Source organism: Heterocephalus glaber, unplaced genomic scaffold (assembly GCF_053883595.1).
Source record: "Heterocephalus glaber isolate CG9 unplaced genomic scaffold, H.glaber_assembly_v1.0 deba00001673, whole genome shotgun sequence".
Classification (NCBI taxonomy): domain Eukaryota; kingdom Metazoa; phylum Chordata; class Mammalia; order Rodentia; family Bathyergidae; genus Heterocephalus; species Heterocephalus glaber.
The window spans coordinates 15,591,760-15,611,456 of record NW_028258410.1 but is presented as its reverse complement, the minus strand read 5'-3'; the positions used below and the strand labels follow the sequence as shown (position 1 = coordinate 15,611,456).

The 19,697-nt window shown below is 43.4% G+C and overlaps 1 protein-coding gene across 9 annotated transcripts in view; it reads right to left on the bottom strand.

The window, feature by feature from the left end:
- Bcas1 (brain enriched myelin associated protein 1) overlaps positions 1-19,697 on the bottom strand; it is a 99,991-nt gene that overhangs the window by 31,007 nt on the left and 49,287 nt on the right. For 8 of the 9 annotated variants that reach the window (XM_087197674.1, XM_087197678.1, XM_087197679.1 and 5 more), the window contains exons 5-7: positions 17,838-17,996; positions 16,869-16,913; positions 7,078-7,287 (exon numbers count right to left, since the gene is read on the bottom strand). In XM_087197674.1, the coding sequence (XP_087053800.1) occupies positions 7,078-7,287; positions 16,869-16,913; positions 17,838-17,996 (414 nt within the window). Of the gene's footprint in view, positions 1-7,077; positions 7,288-13,911; positions 14,047-16,868; positions 16,914-17,837; positions 17,997-19,697 lie in introns of all 9 variants that reach the window. The other variant, XM_087197672.1, reaches the window with a different exon arrangement.

Below are 19,697 nucleotides of genomic sequence, written 5' to 3'. Positions count from 1 at the left end.
ACTGGCTGGACTTGTGGAGGACACTGCCTTGGACTCTAAGCCTTTAGCTGGACTTGTGTAGGACATTGCTGGGATCCAGGTCCTTGGCTGGATTCTTTGGACCTCTAGTGTGTGGTTAACCTCTTGCACTGCTTTGCATTAGACTTTTTGGGTAATTATCATAAAATAATCCTATAAACCATGTGTCCTGTATTTAGTGTATTCCCTTGCCAAAACCCTGACTACAAGACTCTTCTAGAGGTCACAGTGTATGAAGTTAAGCAGAAAGAAAGATGTCAAGCAATGAAGCTCAGAAAGAGAATTCACCCGTAGAAGAGGAACCCCAGGTGAATCGGCCACACTGGGGCTCTGCTCAGTGCTGCTCAGCTGCGCTTGGGTTGGCCGTGTGCTGAGAGAAGCAGTGGTTCTGTGGATGCTGAGGGTGGATATTAAATGGTGTGCTCCGGGGACCATGCAGCTGCAGTGGGGTCTCCTGCAGGGCTGAGTGTAGAGCAGGATGGAGCTTTCTCCCTGCCACCTTGCAAGTGGCAGATGAAGTATGATTGGCTTGTGAAGCCCAGCATTGGTGACAGGTGGGGTGGTTGGCATGGGCCTTCTTGGTGCCTCTGGTGGCAGTGGTGTGGTTGGGGGTAATCACTCGGTGTGGACCTATGGCAGCCCAGATGGGTGTGTGGTCACCTGTCTTGGATTCCTGGACCTCTGTGGACAGGAGGAGTGGGACCATGGATTTATTTATGTCCATCGGTCCACGAAAATTGCTGATGTTTATTTCATATGTGTGAAGCACCTAGCACAGTGCTTGCACATAGAGAGAGTTCAATTAATGGCAGCAACTGTCATGAATCCTGGGAAGAAGTAGCATCAGCTAGGTTTATTGGACCTACTGAAGACCCTGCCCTCTGTCTCCATTGGTCCATCTGCTGGGAAACCCATCCAAAGCCTTGTGCATGCTAGAGAGGTGCTCCACCACTGAGCTAAATTCCCAGCCCGACTTTTCTAGATTAATTCTATGTTGCTTTTGAAATGTCTATGAATCTGCTCAGGTCACACGTATGTTTGCTCTCCAGACTCTTATGAATGGATAATTTTAACACTGCTTCAGGTTATATTTCGTTGTTACCAATTTGGAATGCAGTAGAGGATGATGTGGGTTTCAACTAAAATCTCAGGGACTCACTCTCCACAGGGCAATGGGACACTGGCCTCCGTAAAACAAAAATTCTAGGTCACATGAACCTGAGCCCATTGTGACCGTAATTTGAGATCTTTTCTGTTTATATTTTGGCCTGAGTTAACGAGTCCACCCAGCTTGTAAACTTTTTAGGTCCTTGTCTAAATTGCTGATAAAAACAGAATAGACAGGACCAAGGCCAGATTCCAGAGGCCTCTGTTTTCTTCCTCAATCAACCTTTTTTGGTGGCTTGCAACCCTCCATGGTATTAGTACCTGTAGCGAGGTGGAAAAATAAATAGTACTGCCAGTAACCCAGACAAAAATGCTGATCACCTGCTGTTTCCATGTCAGGCTGTGGCATAAATGCTTCCCATTAGCCTTCCACCCAGTGCCCAGACAGCGCTTCATCTCTAGGCCTCTGTTTCAATGTCTATTCTTTTTTTATTTTTTTTCCAACGTCTATTCCTTTCTCCGCCTGAAAGTCATGCTCCAGATGAGGTTTCAGGAATGCCTCTGCTCTCCCTGCAAGCAGATGGGTGCACTTCAGCATCCCCATGGGGCTGGTTCTCAGCCAAGCCTGGATCTCGGGGTTTGTCTATTTTTGTGACCTGCCTGGTTTCCATGCTCAATGCACAATGACAAATGAAGGCCTCGGGCGACTTCCTTTTCCTTATCCCCATGTAGTATTTAGAGAAAGCCCACGGGCAGCAGAACCAGGAGAACCAGATTCCAACCCATCATTTTGCACTGCCCAGGAGCATGCTGTGGTGTATAACCTCCACATGGGGACGGGCCAGCAGCTCAGGAACTAAGCCCGGCAGGGAGGTGTAGAGACTGGAGAAACCCGGAAGTGGCTCAAACGGAAGTGAGCGCATGGAATGTTGGAAAAGTGAGGCTCAAACTCTGGGGACCGAAGGGTGTTTATTAGATCCGTGGTCCTTCAGAAGGGTCAGGAACCACTTCCACTCTTCTTCAAGGAATGGGATATCTGGCGAATCTAAAAACAGTCCAGCCCCTTTAACAACATCAATAAATTTTCCAGTTTAAAAATTTACAATAGTTTATTTAGACACGAATGTTGTTAAAAATAAGGAGCTAAACAACATCTAAAGTCGCCATGGACTTGAATAGCAAGGGCTTCTCTGCTTTAGAGTGCAATCGATTCTTAAAAGAAGGATCTTTGAAGTATGCTTCCACAGTGGCCCTCGAGCTACAGTGTGCCCTGTTGGTGGCCGGTCTTCCACAGCGTCATTCTGAGCTGGTAAATGGTCTGGGCTCACTGACTTCACAGGCACACGAAAACCTTTTCTATGAATGGAATCTCCTCCTTCCTCCAGTATTGAGGACTGTACCCAGGGCCTTTGCACTGAGCTACACCCTCAGCTGCCTTTTAAATTTTTTATTCTGAGACAGGGTCTCACTAAGTTGCCCAGGCTGAGCTCTACATTGAGATCCTCCTGCCTTAGCCTCCCAGAGGACTAGAATTACAAGGGTGTGCTACCAGGTCCAGTTTGAAGCCAAGAATTTTCATCTCATCTCTCAAGTGTTTTCGTAATTGTCTAGTCACAAATCCAGGCTTTTATGACTATGATCCCTACAGGAAGGTGTAAAAATCTCCACTTGAAACAAATAGCCCAGATGATATGAGCCATAGCAATGTTTAAGTTCTCCCAGTCTATTTTGACCAACACTGATCACTGCCTTTTTTAAATCATCCACAGCATTTATAACCTTTACCTGGTGATTAACACCGGATTGCAGATTTCATTGTTCTTGACTAGAAATACCACTCACTACATTTTTTTCTTATTCCATCCTCCCAGTACTCATAAGCGATAGATGCCATTCACTGGTTTTATTGCAGTGGAAGGGGAGGCTCTGTTAAATCCAGGCAGAGATCACCTTGTTGCTCCACACCAGCAGGTATCCTCCCAAAAGGAAGGCAGGAAAAGGGCAATTTCAAAGATATTCCAAACTTGCCACTTGGCAATTATGCATGCACACGTACACACATACAGGCCTGTGTGCTGTGTACAGATGGTGTTCCTCCCAGGGCAGTGGGTGAGTTGGCACCAGAAGCCACACAAAGATACCTAATCACATCCACATTTTGTTCATATTTGAAGACAGATGATTGTTGTTGTTGTTGAGCACTTAGTATGTCTCAGGTGTCCTGTATGTACAATTATCAGTTTCTCCTAAGAGCATGGTGAGAGGAACACAGTCCTTATTTTACAGATATGAAAACAGGGGTTCAGGGTGGTTCTGGTTCAGGACTGCAAAGCCCAATCTGTCTGCTCTGTTATGCAAGACTTGCCGCATGTGAGAACCATCAGCATTGTCTGTTCCAACCCACTCAAAAGACAGATGAGGAAAAGACAAGAATCCCAACACAGTAAAGAGCGTACATGGCCACAGTCGGTCACAACCTGGTTGGCTGAGAACAATCAAGGGTATAGTTAGTCCAGATAACTGGGCTTTAAACAGTTTTTTTTAAAGCTACAATATAATTTGCAAACAATTTCTTCAACAGCTGCTTGGTTTTTATTTTATGATAAGAACTACTTCAGCAATCCAGACTATAAATTAAAATAGCTACTACCTTCATAGCATAGCCTATTCGGGGAATAAAATCCATTTCTGAGGTTTATAACTACAGACTTACAAATTTTAAAGACAATTTGTTAAGAAGTTTCTCAATGAAAAGAGAGAGAAGAAAGATTAGGTTTAGTTATTGATAAAGATGTAAGAATTCCCTGGTGTTTTCCTTTGTATTTTTAAAAATGTTTACCACGTTGATTTTATCACCACAGCATTTCTAATTTGAAGAGAAGAAAACAAAGTTTCTGACTTCACTTCCTCCTAGGATACAAACTCTCCCACCAGAACAGAGTCTTGGAGAAGGCAGAAGTTGGTTCCCTGTAATGTTTCCAGTGCTGAGCGCTTAAGCACAAACCTTAGCATAATGAAGGCGATTGAAATGTTGCTGACTAAGTGAAACTTTCCTATTTTACCTCCATGTAGGATTTTTCCTTCAGATTAGGTGCAAGGGGAACACATGGTACCAGCGATTTGATTGTAATTTCTCTTAAATTCATTATTTTTAAGAATCTATCAAAGATATACAAGTAAACAATCGTGCGAATGACAGCGAGTCTGAATGACTTAAGTTCCACCCTGGGGGGTGATGACTGTCAGGTTGTCGTGCTGACTACCACCTCTGAAAGGGACAGCCTGGAAACCGCTCCTCACCGACTCCAAGCATTGAAGGAGTAGCTGGCGGTAGCAGCTTAGTACCTTTCCCAAACTGGGAGCACAGAAAGATAAGGCAGCTACATGCTTAGTTTCTCAGCCCTCCCAAACATGGAGGAAATAAGCGACACGGGTACAGCGACCCTCCTTTGGTCACTTTTGGGCCAGGTGTAGCGTTATGGGCTTCATTTAACGCTCACTCCATTTCTATGACATGGGTTCTGTTGCTACTTGCTTTTTACCAATGAGGAAACTGAGGCTTACAGAGGCGAACTGGAGCTCAAAGTCAGATCTGAGGCCAGACGTGACTCTTCCTTCTGTACGCCTCAAATTCTAGTCCTTTGTCCACAGCATAGGTGGTGTCTGCCCTCGTGCTTGTATCACCTCCTGCAGCCACGGAAGTGTGCTGCTCATTTACCTGCGGGGAAGGACAGCGCCACCTGTCTGGCCTTCAGCTCCTGTCGGTGACCTAGCATGGCGGGGTGCTGGGCCAGTCACTCCTGTCCAGCCCGGGGCTCCCAGTGCAGGCAATCTTGGCTATGACTTTCTCTGCACCAGCCCGTGCCAGACCCCTTTCCTTTGTCTGTCCGTCCGTCGGTCCGCCCATCCGCCTGTCTGTCCATCCCTCCCTCCCTTCCTTCCTTCTCTCCCTCCTCAGGCAGTAGTCCCTCAACACTCTCTGCCTCCGACTGCCCTCCTTTATGCTTCCCAGGCCTTCCCCTCCATGAAACCCTGGCATGACAGTTCTCTCTTGGTGTGTGCTTCCTGGAGGACCTGGGTTTCCCAGGACTCTCAGTCTCGTTATTTATGTAACACTTGCCTTTCGATTTGATTTCTTTTTAAAGTAAATGCATACAGTCTCATTTGACCAAAATGCATGTTAAATCTCAAGTTTAATGTGCTACTTCTATTTTTCCAGATACATTTGAATATACATCTAACTCTTCTATATGCTTTTGTGTATATGTTACAGAAGTTTCATATCTTCATAGATATGAATGAATATGTGATGAGTATTTAAATTAAATGTTTAAATATCGGTCACTTAGGTTATCTCCCTTGGCACTGATATATGTATATAACTCAGTTGGATTTTTTCTTTGTTTGCTACTAGGGTTTGAATGCAGGGTGTTTGCACTGAGCTAAATACCCAGCCCCTTTTATTTTTATTTTTTATGTTGAGACAGGGGTCTCACTAAGTGACTATATTGCCCGGGCTGGGCTTGAACTTTTAATTCCCCTGCCTCAGTCTCCCAGAGCCCTGGGATTTCATGTGTGAGCCACCATAGTTGGCTTGCACTTGAAAACTCTTCCCTACATTATAGCTCTGGTAAAAGACTTTTAAAAACAAGGACTAGAGATCAGAGAGGGGGAAGGATTAGAACAGAATGTCAACTGACATCCTTCAAAGTTGTCATGAAAAACTGGAGTTTGTGTTCTGTCAAGAACCTAGAAAGAAGGTTTCTGTCCAACAGGAAATGAAGCAAAAAGAACCTCAGAAATCCAGCTGGATCCTGGACACGAGGATAAAGCTGACATCTCTGTGACAACTGGATTTGTCATCTGCTTTTCATGGTGTGCCAAGTAGCACAGATGTTGTGATGAAATTACAAAGATTTTTTCCGGCTCTGAATTTCCACCCCTTCTCCCCAGTTTCTTGCTCATCTGGCCAAATTTTACCCAGGCAAGAGATTGGAGCAGGCATGGTGGCTGGGGTTGGATGGCTGACCAAGGAATGGTCCTCAGAACCTCTCTGCCCACCCACTTGTCTCCTTGCAGAGCCCATGCCTCCTGCACATGCCTTTGAGAGGGGCAGAATCAGACCAAGGTTGGAATTTTCCTGTCACAGAGAGCAGTGCAGTCTGCACTTGCCCTGCTGGTGGCCTGGTGGTCATCCGGGTTTTTCTAAAAGGGAAGTGAGAATTGATGGCTCCTGGTGATAGCTTCTGGCTGGGAAGCCACGAAGACACAGCGCCCTAAGGTGGTCCATCTTGCTAGGGCCAGAGTGCTCAGTGAGACAGGAGGAGGTCGGGGTTATCATCATTTTAGATCAGCAAACCTTTTAGAGAGTGAGTGCCCAAACTGCAACCCCAAACCCACTTATTTATGGAAAAGTGCCAACACTGCAATTAATTCTGAATAGTGAGGTTTTAGTTTAGGAAAAGAACAACTTACACACCTGACTAGAATGCCAACAGAAAGGGATCTGCATGCCCGCTGCGGCATGTGTGCCACAGGTTCGCCACCGCTATTTGGTGTTTTATTTTGGTACTGGGGATCAAACTCGGGACCTTGTGCTTGTGAGGCAGGCGGCGGAAACACTGAGCTAAATCCCTGGCTCATTGCTACCACTGTTTTAGAGGATGATAGATCCACAAAATATTACAACCTTTTGCCACAAACCCAAGTGATTGTACTTGTTCATCTCCCTTTCTTCCCCATGGAACACTGGTTTGTAATATGATAGGCACTTCATGCTTCCTAGGGGTGTGTTAGAAATCCTCAGCTCAGTGACAGCTGAATCATTTTTGAAAAGAAAGAGGAAAAAAATACCCTCTACACATTGTTGAGTACAACACCTGGCTCAATAGAGACAATTGCTCAAGTCAATCCAGCTCCAAGGACTCTGCAAATCTTGAAACTCAGACTCACCTTTTTCCAAAACAGTTTGCCCAGGGGCAGAGAGGTGGGTCCCGCCTTCTCCTTGCTACTGTCCTTTGCTGCCCCAGCGGCTGTTGGAGACGTTGCCTGGCCTGGTGGGCTGCCTTTGGGGCTCTGGGGTCCCCCCGGGGTCTCCTGGGGGGTAAAGTTGGCTTTGTCTGACTTGAGGTTGGCCACAGGGCTGGGTGACTTCTCAGCACCCTACAGAGTTTAAAAGAAAACCCAAGTGAAAAACTGCAGAAAAATTTCACAATTTTAAAAGCAAAAGATCTCTTTTTATGAACATGGGCTGGGATTATGCATAATGTTAATTGCATCCTTTATAATTTTCTGTATTTTTCCAAGTTTCTACTTTAAATATGGGTTTGCGTTAAAATCTTGGGGAAAGGTCAAGACATTTTCCTTCTGGAGAAAAGCAGAGGAGCGTTATTAGTGACGTTCATGTGAGTTACTCATTAGGAGTCAGCAAGAGGAGAAAAGGAGCTTTGCTGTTGGAGCCCACCTCACCTAGGGGCTGGTTCCCCTCAGGGAAGGGGTTTTGAATGTGCACTCCCAATGCACCTACATTTGTTGACGCATCTCTTATAAACACACAATGTTCTACTGATGCAAAATGGAAATTAGCGATGGTTTAAGACAAATGCAATTACCAAAGGTCTAAAGTCTCTCTCTCTCACTCCGCTTTGGTGATGACTGACCTAGGCTACGAAGTACGAAGTACGTGTGAGAGGTAAGTGTGAGTTCCATCTGGACTGGAACTCAGTGCAGGTCCCGAGTCGGAAGTGTCTACAGTTCCCTTTCTTCACTTTCAGATGAAGCCCCCACACTCCACAATTCAAACTCCTTCAAATGTCTTCACTCCCTCTCTCCTTCCTCTCTCTCCTCTTTTTTCTCCCTCTCCTCACTCCCTCGTTTTCCCGTTTTCTTTCTCTTCTCTGCTCCCTGTCCCCCTCTTTGCCCATCTCCCTCCCAAAGTCTCCATCAGTCTCTGTCTTCACAAGTTGTCTGTGCCGAACGTACCCCACTTTTCCACTGAGGGGCTGATTCTTATGCTTTAGCTTCCTTAGTCTTTAGATAAAGAATTACAGTCACATCTGGGTCAACACAAGTGAATATTCATTTTTGAATCTTTAACACCAGGTTCATCTAACCTACTCCTCATTCTAAGCATCTTTATGATTTTTCTTTGGGGACTTGTGCCTCAATCCCTTTTAAATTTCGTGTCATATCTCAGACTACACTTTGTACCTGAAAGAAAAAAAGCTGGCAGTGGAAATGGAGAAATTCAGGAAGCTTCACAGTAATTTTTGGTGCTGGAAAGAGTTTTACCAGCCCTCTGGGCCAATAATTTAAGTTTCAGATGAAGAAACCAAAGCCCATCACTTGCCTAACGTTAAATAAGGGGCACAACTGGGCCTGACATCTGGACCTCTGGTCCCTGTCTACACCCTCGCCTCACGGACATCACCTCTCTGAAGAGTGCTTGGGATAACAAGAATTTCCTTATCTTATATAAGATACAACATCTTCTCTGCCTGGGATTTGTATTGATTATTTAGCAGTTTCTAAGATCAAGTCATGATAAAGACCTAAAGTGGAGAAACAACTGGTACTGGAATAATCCTATTTCCAGTGAAAATGTGCAAAATTGAATAATGCTGGAACTTAAACTAACCCCTGCATTTAGAGACAGTAAAGTCAAAAGTGCTGGCTGGAGATTTAGCTCAGTGGTGCCACCACCTGCCTGGAAAGCAAAAGGTCCTGAGTTTGATCCCCGGCACCAAAAAAACAAAAAACAAATAAACAAAAAACCAAAAGTGCTGAATCCACAAGGCTCTGCATTAAGAATGCTTCAGATGGTCATAGGCAGCTGGTACTATTTTAGCCCCACTCTGTAATTAGGTTAAAGGGGACTGATTAAAGGGAACTACCTTCCCACCTATGAAGTAGCTTGTTTTCTTTTTCAAAAATGTAACAACGTATTATTTATTCATAAAAATACATTAAGTGCCTGCTATGAGCCATGAAGTACACTGGGTATATAATATATCCTCATGGACAGAGTGATATTGAACAAATTATTTCTCAAATAAGCATAAAAATTTCAATTGTGATAAGTGCTATGGAGGGATGAGCTGGTTTGTGGTTGGCAAAACACAAAAAACAACCCTCCCAAACCTAAAGCAGAGAATTAGACCCATGCTTGGCAATCAGGGAAGACTTTACTGAGAAACTGATGGCTGCTTTGATGTGAAGGTGACTAGAAATCGAGCAGGGAAAGGAAGGCAACTGCGCCCTAAGAGCTGCTCTGAGGCTCTTTGTCAAGGAGACATGTGACAAGTGTTCCGGGACCCGTGTGGAAGCAGATGAGCCAGGAGCAGTCAAGTCTGGCTAACTACCCAGCATCCACCACTTCTGCTTTGCTGGGAGAATTCCCATTTGCTTGGGGTCCATTTGAGACCATGCACCAGGCAGGCTGGGGCCGACCCTATCTCATCTGTAAGAAAGGGCTGTGGCCGGCTTCAGCCAATCATCAGCCCAGCCAAGGCCACGGGCCATGCAGAGATTCAATCACATCATGACCCCATGTTGTTTGATTTAACTCCTGCTGCTTTGCTTTTTCTACTTTCCAGGCTGTAGATTCATTCAGTTCAAGGCTGCTCAGCCAGACTCATATGGAGGCTACCAAAAAAAAAGTTCTCCAGAGCTCTAGAATTTCTCTGGGACAGCCCATTACCTGATGCGTGACATGTCTGGGGTTTCATCATTCAGCCCCCACTCTTGAAGATTCCCCTTGGGCCATTCTCACCTCTTCAAGACAAAATTTCCAACTTTAATCTTGGGGTTACTAACAAAAGGTAATGGTGCCAAGAACTATTCTAAGCACTTGACTGCTTCAACAATCCTATGAGGAAGGAACGAATCATTACACCCATTTTATAGACAGGGAATGTAGGAGTTTGGTGGGGAAGTAACCTGCCCATGGTTGCACTAGTAAGGGCTGAGATCTGGCAGTTGAATCTAGGGAGCCTGGTCCCCAAACCCAAGCATCAATAGCAACTCTGTACTACACTGTTACCAATTAGGCCCTGCCCCCCCAAGGCTATTCTATTCATCAAGGGGTGGAATGTGCACACCATTCTAAATAAAGCCACTATCATCCCCAAAGTAGGGAGAATTGGGTCATAGCTTTTGTTCTGGGTGGGGTGTTGTAGAAATTAGTAACATGGTCCATGCCCATCCAAAGGGTCATATGTCATAAACACACAACAAAATGTATGTCTTGCATTAAAATTTCACCAGGAGAAAGGCGATTAGTGGAAAAATGCCCCAAAAGGCTTCATAGTGGGGAACCAATGATGTGAGAAAGATAAAGAAACACATCTACATTGCTTAGTTTTGCTGAGAAATGGCCATTTCTCTTCTCTTCACACAGGAAGATACCCAGAGACCCTCAAAAGCATGACAAGCATGGGACTGTATTATATTTATAGTCACATAATGTAACTTTAAAGTATCTGTGCAGTTGTTTGTTGACTATGTTTCCCATGTTACCCTTTGAGTCCACTGAGGGAAAGAGGGTCTTGGTCATTATTACTTCTCCAGCTCCCATCAGGCATAGTGCTTGGAACAAAATAGATATTAACTAACTAGCTAACTAGCTAACTAACTAAAAATACAAGAAAGTGACCAAACAGGGTTACCCATACACAATCCAGCCCTGTTCTGTTTCCATCCACCTACTCCTTCCCATCCCTCCCTCCCTCCCTTCCTTCCTGGCTACAGAGTCCCAGTTCGAGCGCCATTTGTCTTTCCATTCTCCACTCACTCTACACCCCCCCTTACTTCCCCAAGGCATCTGTCCAGTAGTGTTTGGCAAGCATTAGCCAGCTTAATATTCTTTGTTTACATTATAGCAGAGACTGCAAAAACTCTACCCATGTTTTCAGAGGCAATCTCACGATTTGAAATAGAATGAGCATATAAAATGCCTCATTATGTTTGAATTTCAGATTGGCAAAGAAAAAATTTCTAGCATAAGTATGTACCAAAGATTGCATGGACCACATATTCATATTAAAATTTTTCCTTATTTATCTAAAATTTGAATGTCACTGGGTACTCTGTGTTTTATCTGGTGACCCTACACATGAAATTCTTTTTTTTTTTTTTTGGTACCAGGGATTGAACTCAGGTCCTTATGCTTGCGAAGCAGGGGGCAGAACCACTGAGCTAAACCCCCGGCCCCCTACACATGAAATTCTAAGATACTAGATTTGGAGACTTCCTATCAAACGACCTTACCTTCTTAATGTATTTTCATTTTGCTTTCACTCTGGAGTGTGGGAGACATGTGGTGTTAGGAAGATGCAAGCATTACAACAAGAACCAAAAACAGTGAATGCACGGCAGAGCTTATGGATCAGCTGGGCCAGCTGCTAATTAACATTCTGGCTGCCTTACAGAGAGGATGCTGGGAAACCTGAGCAGAGAAAGGAGCATTCTGGGTATGGCAAATGCATCTCAAACAGTGCCTCAAGTGCATCTAAGAGCAATGCCTGGCCTTGGGTGCTTGTCATCCTTGACTGGGAGGATGCTTGAGAGTTTGATTTTGAGGCATTGTGTGGGATTGAGGCAAAAAAACCAAACAAACAACCTATTCAGATTCAGCAAAGGAAAGCTGGGTCTCTAATCATTTATGACTTAAGTTTATTTCATTTTTAATTACAACCTTTACTGTTTGTTTGGTTTTTTTTTTAATGAAGAAAACCTCTTTTATAGAAAGGAAAACTGAGATGGAGAAATAAACCCAGAAACCAATCAGAACTGGTAACCATTGTATTTTTTTAACAACAAAAGTGGAAAATTCATAGTTTGTTTTTTTTTAATCTTTGAATTCGCTCTGTTTTCCTCTTGTTTGTTTTAGATTACAACCCATGGTGAACTGGAAGGTGTCAACCTCCTACAGTTGTGTGATGGGCATCACTGACGGAATCTGCTTCATCCTTTTAATGACCCATTTTCCTCTTTGAGGACAAAAGAATAATCAGAAGGCAAAAAGAAATAAACTGTCCTAAGTACAAAGATAAAAACCAATGAGCTCTGCCAAAGTGTTGAATAAGACAGAGTTCAGAAGTATTTTAATTTACATCAACATTTAGAAAAAACACATATGCAATATATAACTCAAGGCAAGACTGTAGGCCATGCCTCTTCCAAGCAAGGGTGCCTTTCTACCTCTTCCTAGGAGTCCAGAGTCCTACCTTTCCCCAAATAAACCTTGGTGGCAGAAAGTGAGGCCAAAGATTTTGGAAATTCTAAGCAAATAACACTGATCTTGGGTGGTCCATTTATGAATAAAAAGAGTCACTGCAGATGTGAGATTCTGTAGTGCATGAAACCAATGTCCCACTGCAACGCTGGTCTGGGGCCAGAATAGGGCAGTGGGTATGTCATAATCTTAAACTTTTCAGGCCCCTTACTCACCACAACTCCCAATGGGGGTTGAACTGGATTCCTCTGTAGGAGTCTACAACATATTTCAGTAGCAGTTACTAACTGGTTTCCCACATACCAAAATGGGACTACTTTTTAATGTTTCCTCTCCTATTTGCATTACCTATCATTCCCTTCTTTCTCTCTCTGCACAGAAACTGAAGGGTGGCTTCATAACATTGTTTGTGCAAACATAAATTCACCTATGAGGACTTCCTATGGAACTTACATTTGCATACATTAATTGTAAGACTGACTATCGAGCTGGGAAATTTTGTTAATAAAGTTCATTCAACTTGGTGGAGAATGGTTGACCTTTCAAACAAATTTCCAAGCATGCAGACCCAACTCAGAAATTATTTAAATGGATGGTTTCAGATATACACTGGTGTCTTCTTGGATATTAGAAGAGTGGTATCTCCAAAAATGGCTTCATTTTGTCTTAACTTCCTCATGACGTGGAGAACTTGCTCTGCCTTCACTCATTGTTTTTTTTCCCTCTTACCTAGGTGTTATGTGGGCTCAGTAGAAGCTTAGTTAATACTGGGAATGGAAGGAGCAGACCACAGAAAGGTAAAATTGTTATCTTGGGGTTAGAAGAGTATTTCCCAAAGTGTAGGCAGCATCCCACTGCTGGACCAGAGATGGTTTTAGGTAGCACAGCAATTCAAAATTAAATAGCATTTGAATAGTGAAAATACTTTTCCTTTTCCAACTCTTCTATCATCTGTCTAACAACATTCCAGGGAAAGGCTCAGTTTGATGCTGGATGACTTTAATATTTCCACACCATTGGCCAATTGTTTTTTGGTTTTTTTAAAAATAAAGTTAGAGCACTGGATTAAGGGCTCAAACAAATGAGGTGGTGAGAGTGTTACACTTTTTGTTTGCTATATTAAATTGTTATCTTCCTCTTACAAGGAATGAGTCTGGTTTTCTCTATATAATGAAATATAAAGTTTTTTTTCAAGACACATTTAAGCAGAAAATGGCCAATTTCAATAGAAAAACATCAAGTGATTAATAGGATATCTAACACAAATGGTGAAGGTGGTATGCAAATGACCAACATTTGGGAAACACTCAATAAGAATAATTTCAGAACCCTGGTCCACATTTGGGAGAAACTGGTCTGAGATGTTTATAGCTATGGGGACTTAAACTAATTCACTGAAGTCTGAGTCACATCATCTTTAATTTCCCTTCACTGATCACAACCGCAGGCTCTGTCTTCACTGAAGCAGAGTGGGGTGGGCACAGAATGCGTGAGCATGGCGTGGTGAAGACCAGGGTTCTTGGCTCTCCTAGTTGAACGAGATAGATACAAACCTGATGTCTAAAGAATTTTCTAAAGGCGAGTCCTAGCCTGGGGCTCTCCAGGTGCTTTTTCTTGCCGCCTTTTCCCCGGGTCTCTGACGTGTTCTGACCAGCTTGTCCATCACAGACACTTTCTGCTTTGGATGCCTTTTGGGCAACAGCAGTCACAGCTTAGAACTTTGTTGTTCAACAAAATCCAATTTTTTCTGTTGTCTTAAAGTGCATTAATACACTGAGACGATTAACTGCTGGTATATGACTTTCATCCCCCAACCATAAGACACCATGTGAATGTTTGGGTTTGTTAAATTCTCAAAGACTATTTACTAAACAGCATTTTTTGGGTAGGTGGGGACCGAAATTGAACCCAGGGCTTTTGCAGTGAGCTAAACCCCTGATCCTTTTTTAAAAGATTTTTTTTTTTTTAAATTTTGAGACAGAGTCTCAGTAAGTTGCTAAATTACCCAGGTTGGGCTTAAATTTATGATCTTCTTGATTCAGCCTCTCAGAGTGTTGGGATTTCAGGTGTGCCCCACCCACCCAGCAATAAACAGCATATTCAAGTCAATTTCAGGTACATACTGATTTTCAACAGGGTGACCTACTCCCATAACTTAAACAGATTTCAAAAAAGAATATCCTCAACCCAACCCAACCCAACCCTACCCTGCCCATTATTTGCTAAAAACAGCAACCAGACATTTAATAATACATGACTTAAAATATACGAAGAAAAATAGAAAAGATAACACAATTCCCACTTAATGGCTTTAGATATCCAAATGGTACTGTCATATGGGAAAGAAAAAATTATTTGCTGACAAATAATTTAGTGTTGTGTCCCTGAGACAAGGCAAATACTACCTACAAAAGACTTCCACGCTCAAACTGATGTCCTCTGATTCAGTGTTTGAAGCCTGAGGGAAGCAGTACCAAGCACACAGATTCTGACTGACTTCCAGATGGGCGGAGCTTCCAGGCAAAGGATGTTTCCAGGGCGAACCAGTCTCTCCCGTCAAAGTGGGAAGAGGCTGGGAATGAATTAGCCCAGCTACAGCCACTGAGAACGGCTGGCTCAAGGCAGAAATGGTGTGACACTTTGGATGGGGCATGGAATCTGATAAAAACCACCCAGGGCTAAACAGGACAGAGATACAGACTGAAAAAAAAAATACAAGAACTTCAGTAGAAAAAGGTATCAGCAAGGCAAGGTATGAGAACAGGTTCTATAGGGGAGAGGTCTGTTTGTATGTATCACGGGTACCTACATGCAGAAACCCTCAGCCAAGACTCAGGTTCAGCAATGGACAGGACAGTGAGGTTTTGTCAGCAAGGTATATTCAGTTAGCGCCACATTCTTGGTTGTAGAAGGGGCCTGGTGTGTGACCAGCTCGGGAGAAAGACTGCATCTGGTCACACATCACACCCATACCCCCCACTGTTTATCCTCTATTGTGCTGTGTCTTCACACAATGCAAAACAGAGCCAAAAGGGAGACATTCTGACCCAACCATTCACTGAACTTGACCCTAGCTCCCTTGTAACAAATGAATAATTTTAAGGACAATACATGCAGATGTCTTGGAAATACATTTTTCAATGGGAGAAAATTCTAGGGCAAGCAATCAATATAATACAAATGGAATCACAGAATCGAATCTATCTTGCCTATGAAAACAGGAATAGGCATCACCCACATTTGGACAGAGCCCTGTAGCTCACAGGGCATTTTCACACCTTCACTCAATGCTAGGGTCTAGGGAGAGACTTTTCATTGTCTCAGCTTTATGAATGTGGAGACCACGGGTTCATAAAGTCGAGCATCATATCATTATCAAGTCACAGAACTGGAGCGCAAACACAGGTCTTTGGAGACAAAACCTAGGATTTCTTTTTTTCACAACTGAGCTCCTTCAAATATAAGTAGCAGATGTGTGGCGCTGGCCAGGCCACTCAGTGGATCCCAGTGCATTTCAAAGCACTTTCCATTATCAAAAGAATGCAAGACGCTATCTGTCACCAAGTTAAACTGCTCTCAGGAATTCCAGGAAATTTAAACCATGTGTCCCACTAAGGTAATTGATCCTGTCAAGTGTAAAGGAAAGCATCTTTAAGAAAGTAGTTGTTCCAGACCAAATTTACTGTGAGGGGAACTGGCTGAGTTTCCAGGAAGACAGTGAAAAATGCAGCAGGACGCCTGACTCCTCCACACGGTCCTCCATTTGGCACATATCCACGGCAACCATCTTATTTCAAAATTATCTTTGCAGCATGGACTTTCCCCCCTCAAATTACATGAAAGCAAAGAACACTCTTTTTCCCTTTTCCTGTGGTACAGGGGGTTGCACCCAGGGCCTCACAGGGAGTTACATCCCTAGTTCTTTTCATTTTTTTCAAATCTTGAGACAGAGTTTCATCAAGTTGCCCAGGTTAGCTTCAGACTTGCGATATTACTTCTGTTTCCTAAGTACCTGGGATTAAAATGGTTGCATCTTCCTTTTATTTTAAAGGGAGTCATTTTTATTATACTTTACTATTATACTTTATACTTCATTATACTTATACTTTCTGGGTTTCTCTATATGCAACTTAAAAGACTAAGATGATGATATAATTGTTAGTATTTTGTTCTTATTTTATATAAGAAATTAATCATTGTGACATTGTTTAGCCAGGACTGGCATAGCTTTTAAGCTTCTACTTAAATTTTCACTCAAATACCATTACCTAAATGAAGTATTTTTTTTTTAAATGAAGTATTTTAAAGACAACCCAACAGCAGTATTAAATTGCCATTGATAGATGTGTATGTATATATACAACACAGGTAAGCACATGTGATACACACATGTGCACATATGATACATACATCACTCAGGGAGCAAACAAGCAGACACAGATCTGAATCCAATTCTGTGCCCAAACCCAACACACATGCACTGTAGACATACACACTTCACTCCACCTACCGTGTCTTCTGGCTCTCTTTTTGTTTTGGCTTTGTTGGGTGACACCTTAAGAGTTGGAGAAAACATATATTACAAACCATAGCTTTTTAAGGTGATTTTTATTTCATAGACACATAATGCTCTAGGGTAGTCCAGTTTATCACACCAACAAAGAAGGAAATGAGTACTTCTAATTTAGTAGAAACCAAGGAACTTCTGAATAATAAAAAGTAAACAGAATTAAAATTTTATAATGAAATGCATCAGATCTCATATATTCACCAAAAGTTTGACCACATTCAAAATTGCCTCCGGGAAGGTCACAGACTTCCCATCAGTTCTACATTATTATTATTCCACACATGTGGCAACCCTTTGGTGTTTGTGGCACCTTCTTTTGACTTTTAATTGTATCTTTTGGAGTTAGTCTTGATATTCACATATAGATCTGACATATCGGGAGCTGGTTAATTATGCATTCATTCATCCATTCAGCTCTCTTTTGAGTTTTGTCATGTATCTGTTTATGGGCTCCGCCTTGGAGGTCAGAGGTGGACAAGAAACACAAAGACACAGTCTCTACCCTATCCAATTAAAGTGGTAGACTGAACAAGACTGAAAGTGATTGCTACACTGTTTTATTCACCATTTGAATGGCAAAGTTGCCTTGTTAGGTCAACAACTCAAGGTTGTATTTTCTAGTAATTGTGAAGACTGATAACCATAGGGCTGGGGATTTAGCTCAGCCTGCCTTGCAAGTACAAGGTCCTGAGTTTGATCCTTGGTACCAAAAACAAAAGAAAAAGAAAAAGAAAAAAAAAGACTGATGACCATAAGACATCCAACCGCAGTGGAATTCCATTAGAATGTGCGCCATGTTACCTGGTCTGGGCACCCACTGTCCCTGCCATGGGTCCCAACACTAAGAGTTCTCTCATGGGTGCCTCTTTCAAACAACAGCACCGGGGAACAGGAGACGGAACTACTTACCAGAGTTCTGAAGAAACTCATGATGGCAGTATTGTTCTCCGTGGTATCTGTTGTTGGGGAGTCCTCCCTTGCTACCTCCAGCCCTTCTGGGTCCCCAGGGACAGAGCAGTTTGAAGTTTCAATTTCTTGTCCTTCTGTTTCCTTGCTGTCAACTATATCCTAGGAGCAAAACAGTTTTCACAGTTGCAACTTGTTGAGTGTGGACTTTCAAAGTCCTACTTTTGCTTCATACCCCTTTCTTTCTTTTCCCCTAATTCCAACCATACTTCTTCTACCCACGGGCCCGAAGAACAATAAGGACCTTATGAGAGTCCCTCTCTCTCCCCTCCCTACCTTCCTAACATACTCAGCATTTGCAGTTGGTTGCAGGGGCACTGTTTGGAGCCAGACGGTGATAAACACAGCAGTGCATGTCTCGTTCCAAATCAAACCCCTTTCCTCCCCATTCTGCAAAGCGGGTGTGTAAGATGCCTATATTTTCTATCTTTGTGGTCTCCTTGTTTAATGAGTTGTATGTCATCACCAAGGTGGCTGTATTGGATTTCCCACAATCCTCACAGTAGTGAGTCATATCAACCGAAAAAAAAGTACTGGTGATTTGAAACCACCACTCTGCCTTTGGAAGCTGGAGTTTCGGGGGCCGCGGATGTGACAGGGGAGAAAGCCGGGTGCATTCTGGATCCGTATTTTTTCCCATCTTCACCTCCATGGCTCTGGGCCAATGCTCTGTCCTCTCTCTCCCTCATCACAGCTGTGGCCCCCCGCCCTGTCTACTTGGGTTCTGGAATGCTCAGTCCGTTCTTCACTCAACAGACCTTATCTTCTACTTCATACCGCCCCCAGTGGCCGCCCTGGGCCTCGCAGTCAGGCCAAACCCTCCACAGGCTCCCCTCTGTGGCACAAAGGATAGAGCCAGCCGAATCTCCCAGCTCTCCCTGCTGCTCTCTCCTCTCCACTTATTCTGACCAGTTTTCTCTGAGTTCCTCAAGCATATCACAAGCTATTTCCACCTCCTGGCTCTCTGTCTGGAGCATTCTGCTCCTCTGTGTGCCCGTAGGTAATTTCCATCCATCTTTCCAGTCTTGAGGGCCACCTTTTCTGAGAGGAAACCTCCATACATCCACCCATACCTCTCATTTTCTCACTGTCACCTCTGCCACTGTCCCCTTTTTGCTACATTCATTGTCACAGTGCCTGTGCTTACATGACCAGTACCAGCCCACTCTCGTGCCCCCACGAGTGTAGACTCCACCGTGGCATGGCTTCTGTCTCCTCTGCTCACTGCTGCTTCTCAAGTATCAAGGACACCAAGGCCACAGAATGATTTACAAAGCCGTATCCTCACACGACTACTTAGTAGAGGAATGGAATAAATGATAATTTTATGTAAATGAGATGGGCTCTCCGGATCAGCTTATTCTTGTCACGTGCCATTCTGTGTATCCACTGTGCATCTGTGACACTATTGATGGTCCAGTATCATTACTGATGGGCATTTATAGTATTTATGCTGTTGCGTCTAGGCTATGGTAGGCAATGTTCATATCCGTATGCCAATGTTTATTTTGAGTCTTGCGTATGCATCTATATTTTCTTTAGACAAATTACCAAAAGTGATATTTCTGGGTCAAGTGGTAGGTGTATTTTAAAACTTGATAAATATTCTTGCAAATAATGGACGATTTCATTAAGCAGATTTTTCTGCAGTTGTCTCTGGGCTTTGACATTGGTCTGGTGCCTCAGTAGAGGTGGCAGGTGAGACATCAAGTATGTCCAGGGTAGGCAGGGTGGCCCTGGGGGTGTAGCTTGATACCAGGGAACTTGCCTGCAGGTGAGGGGAGTAAGTGAGGCCAACCAGAC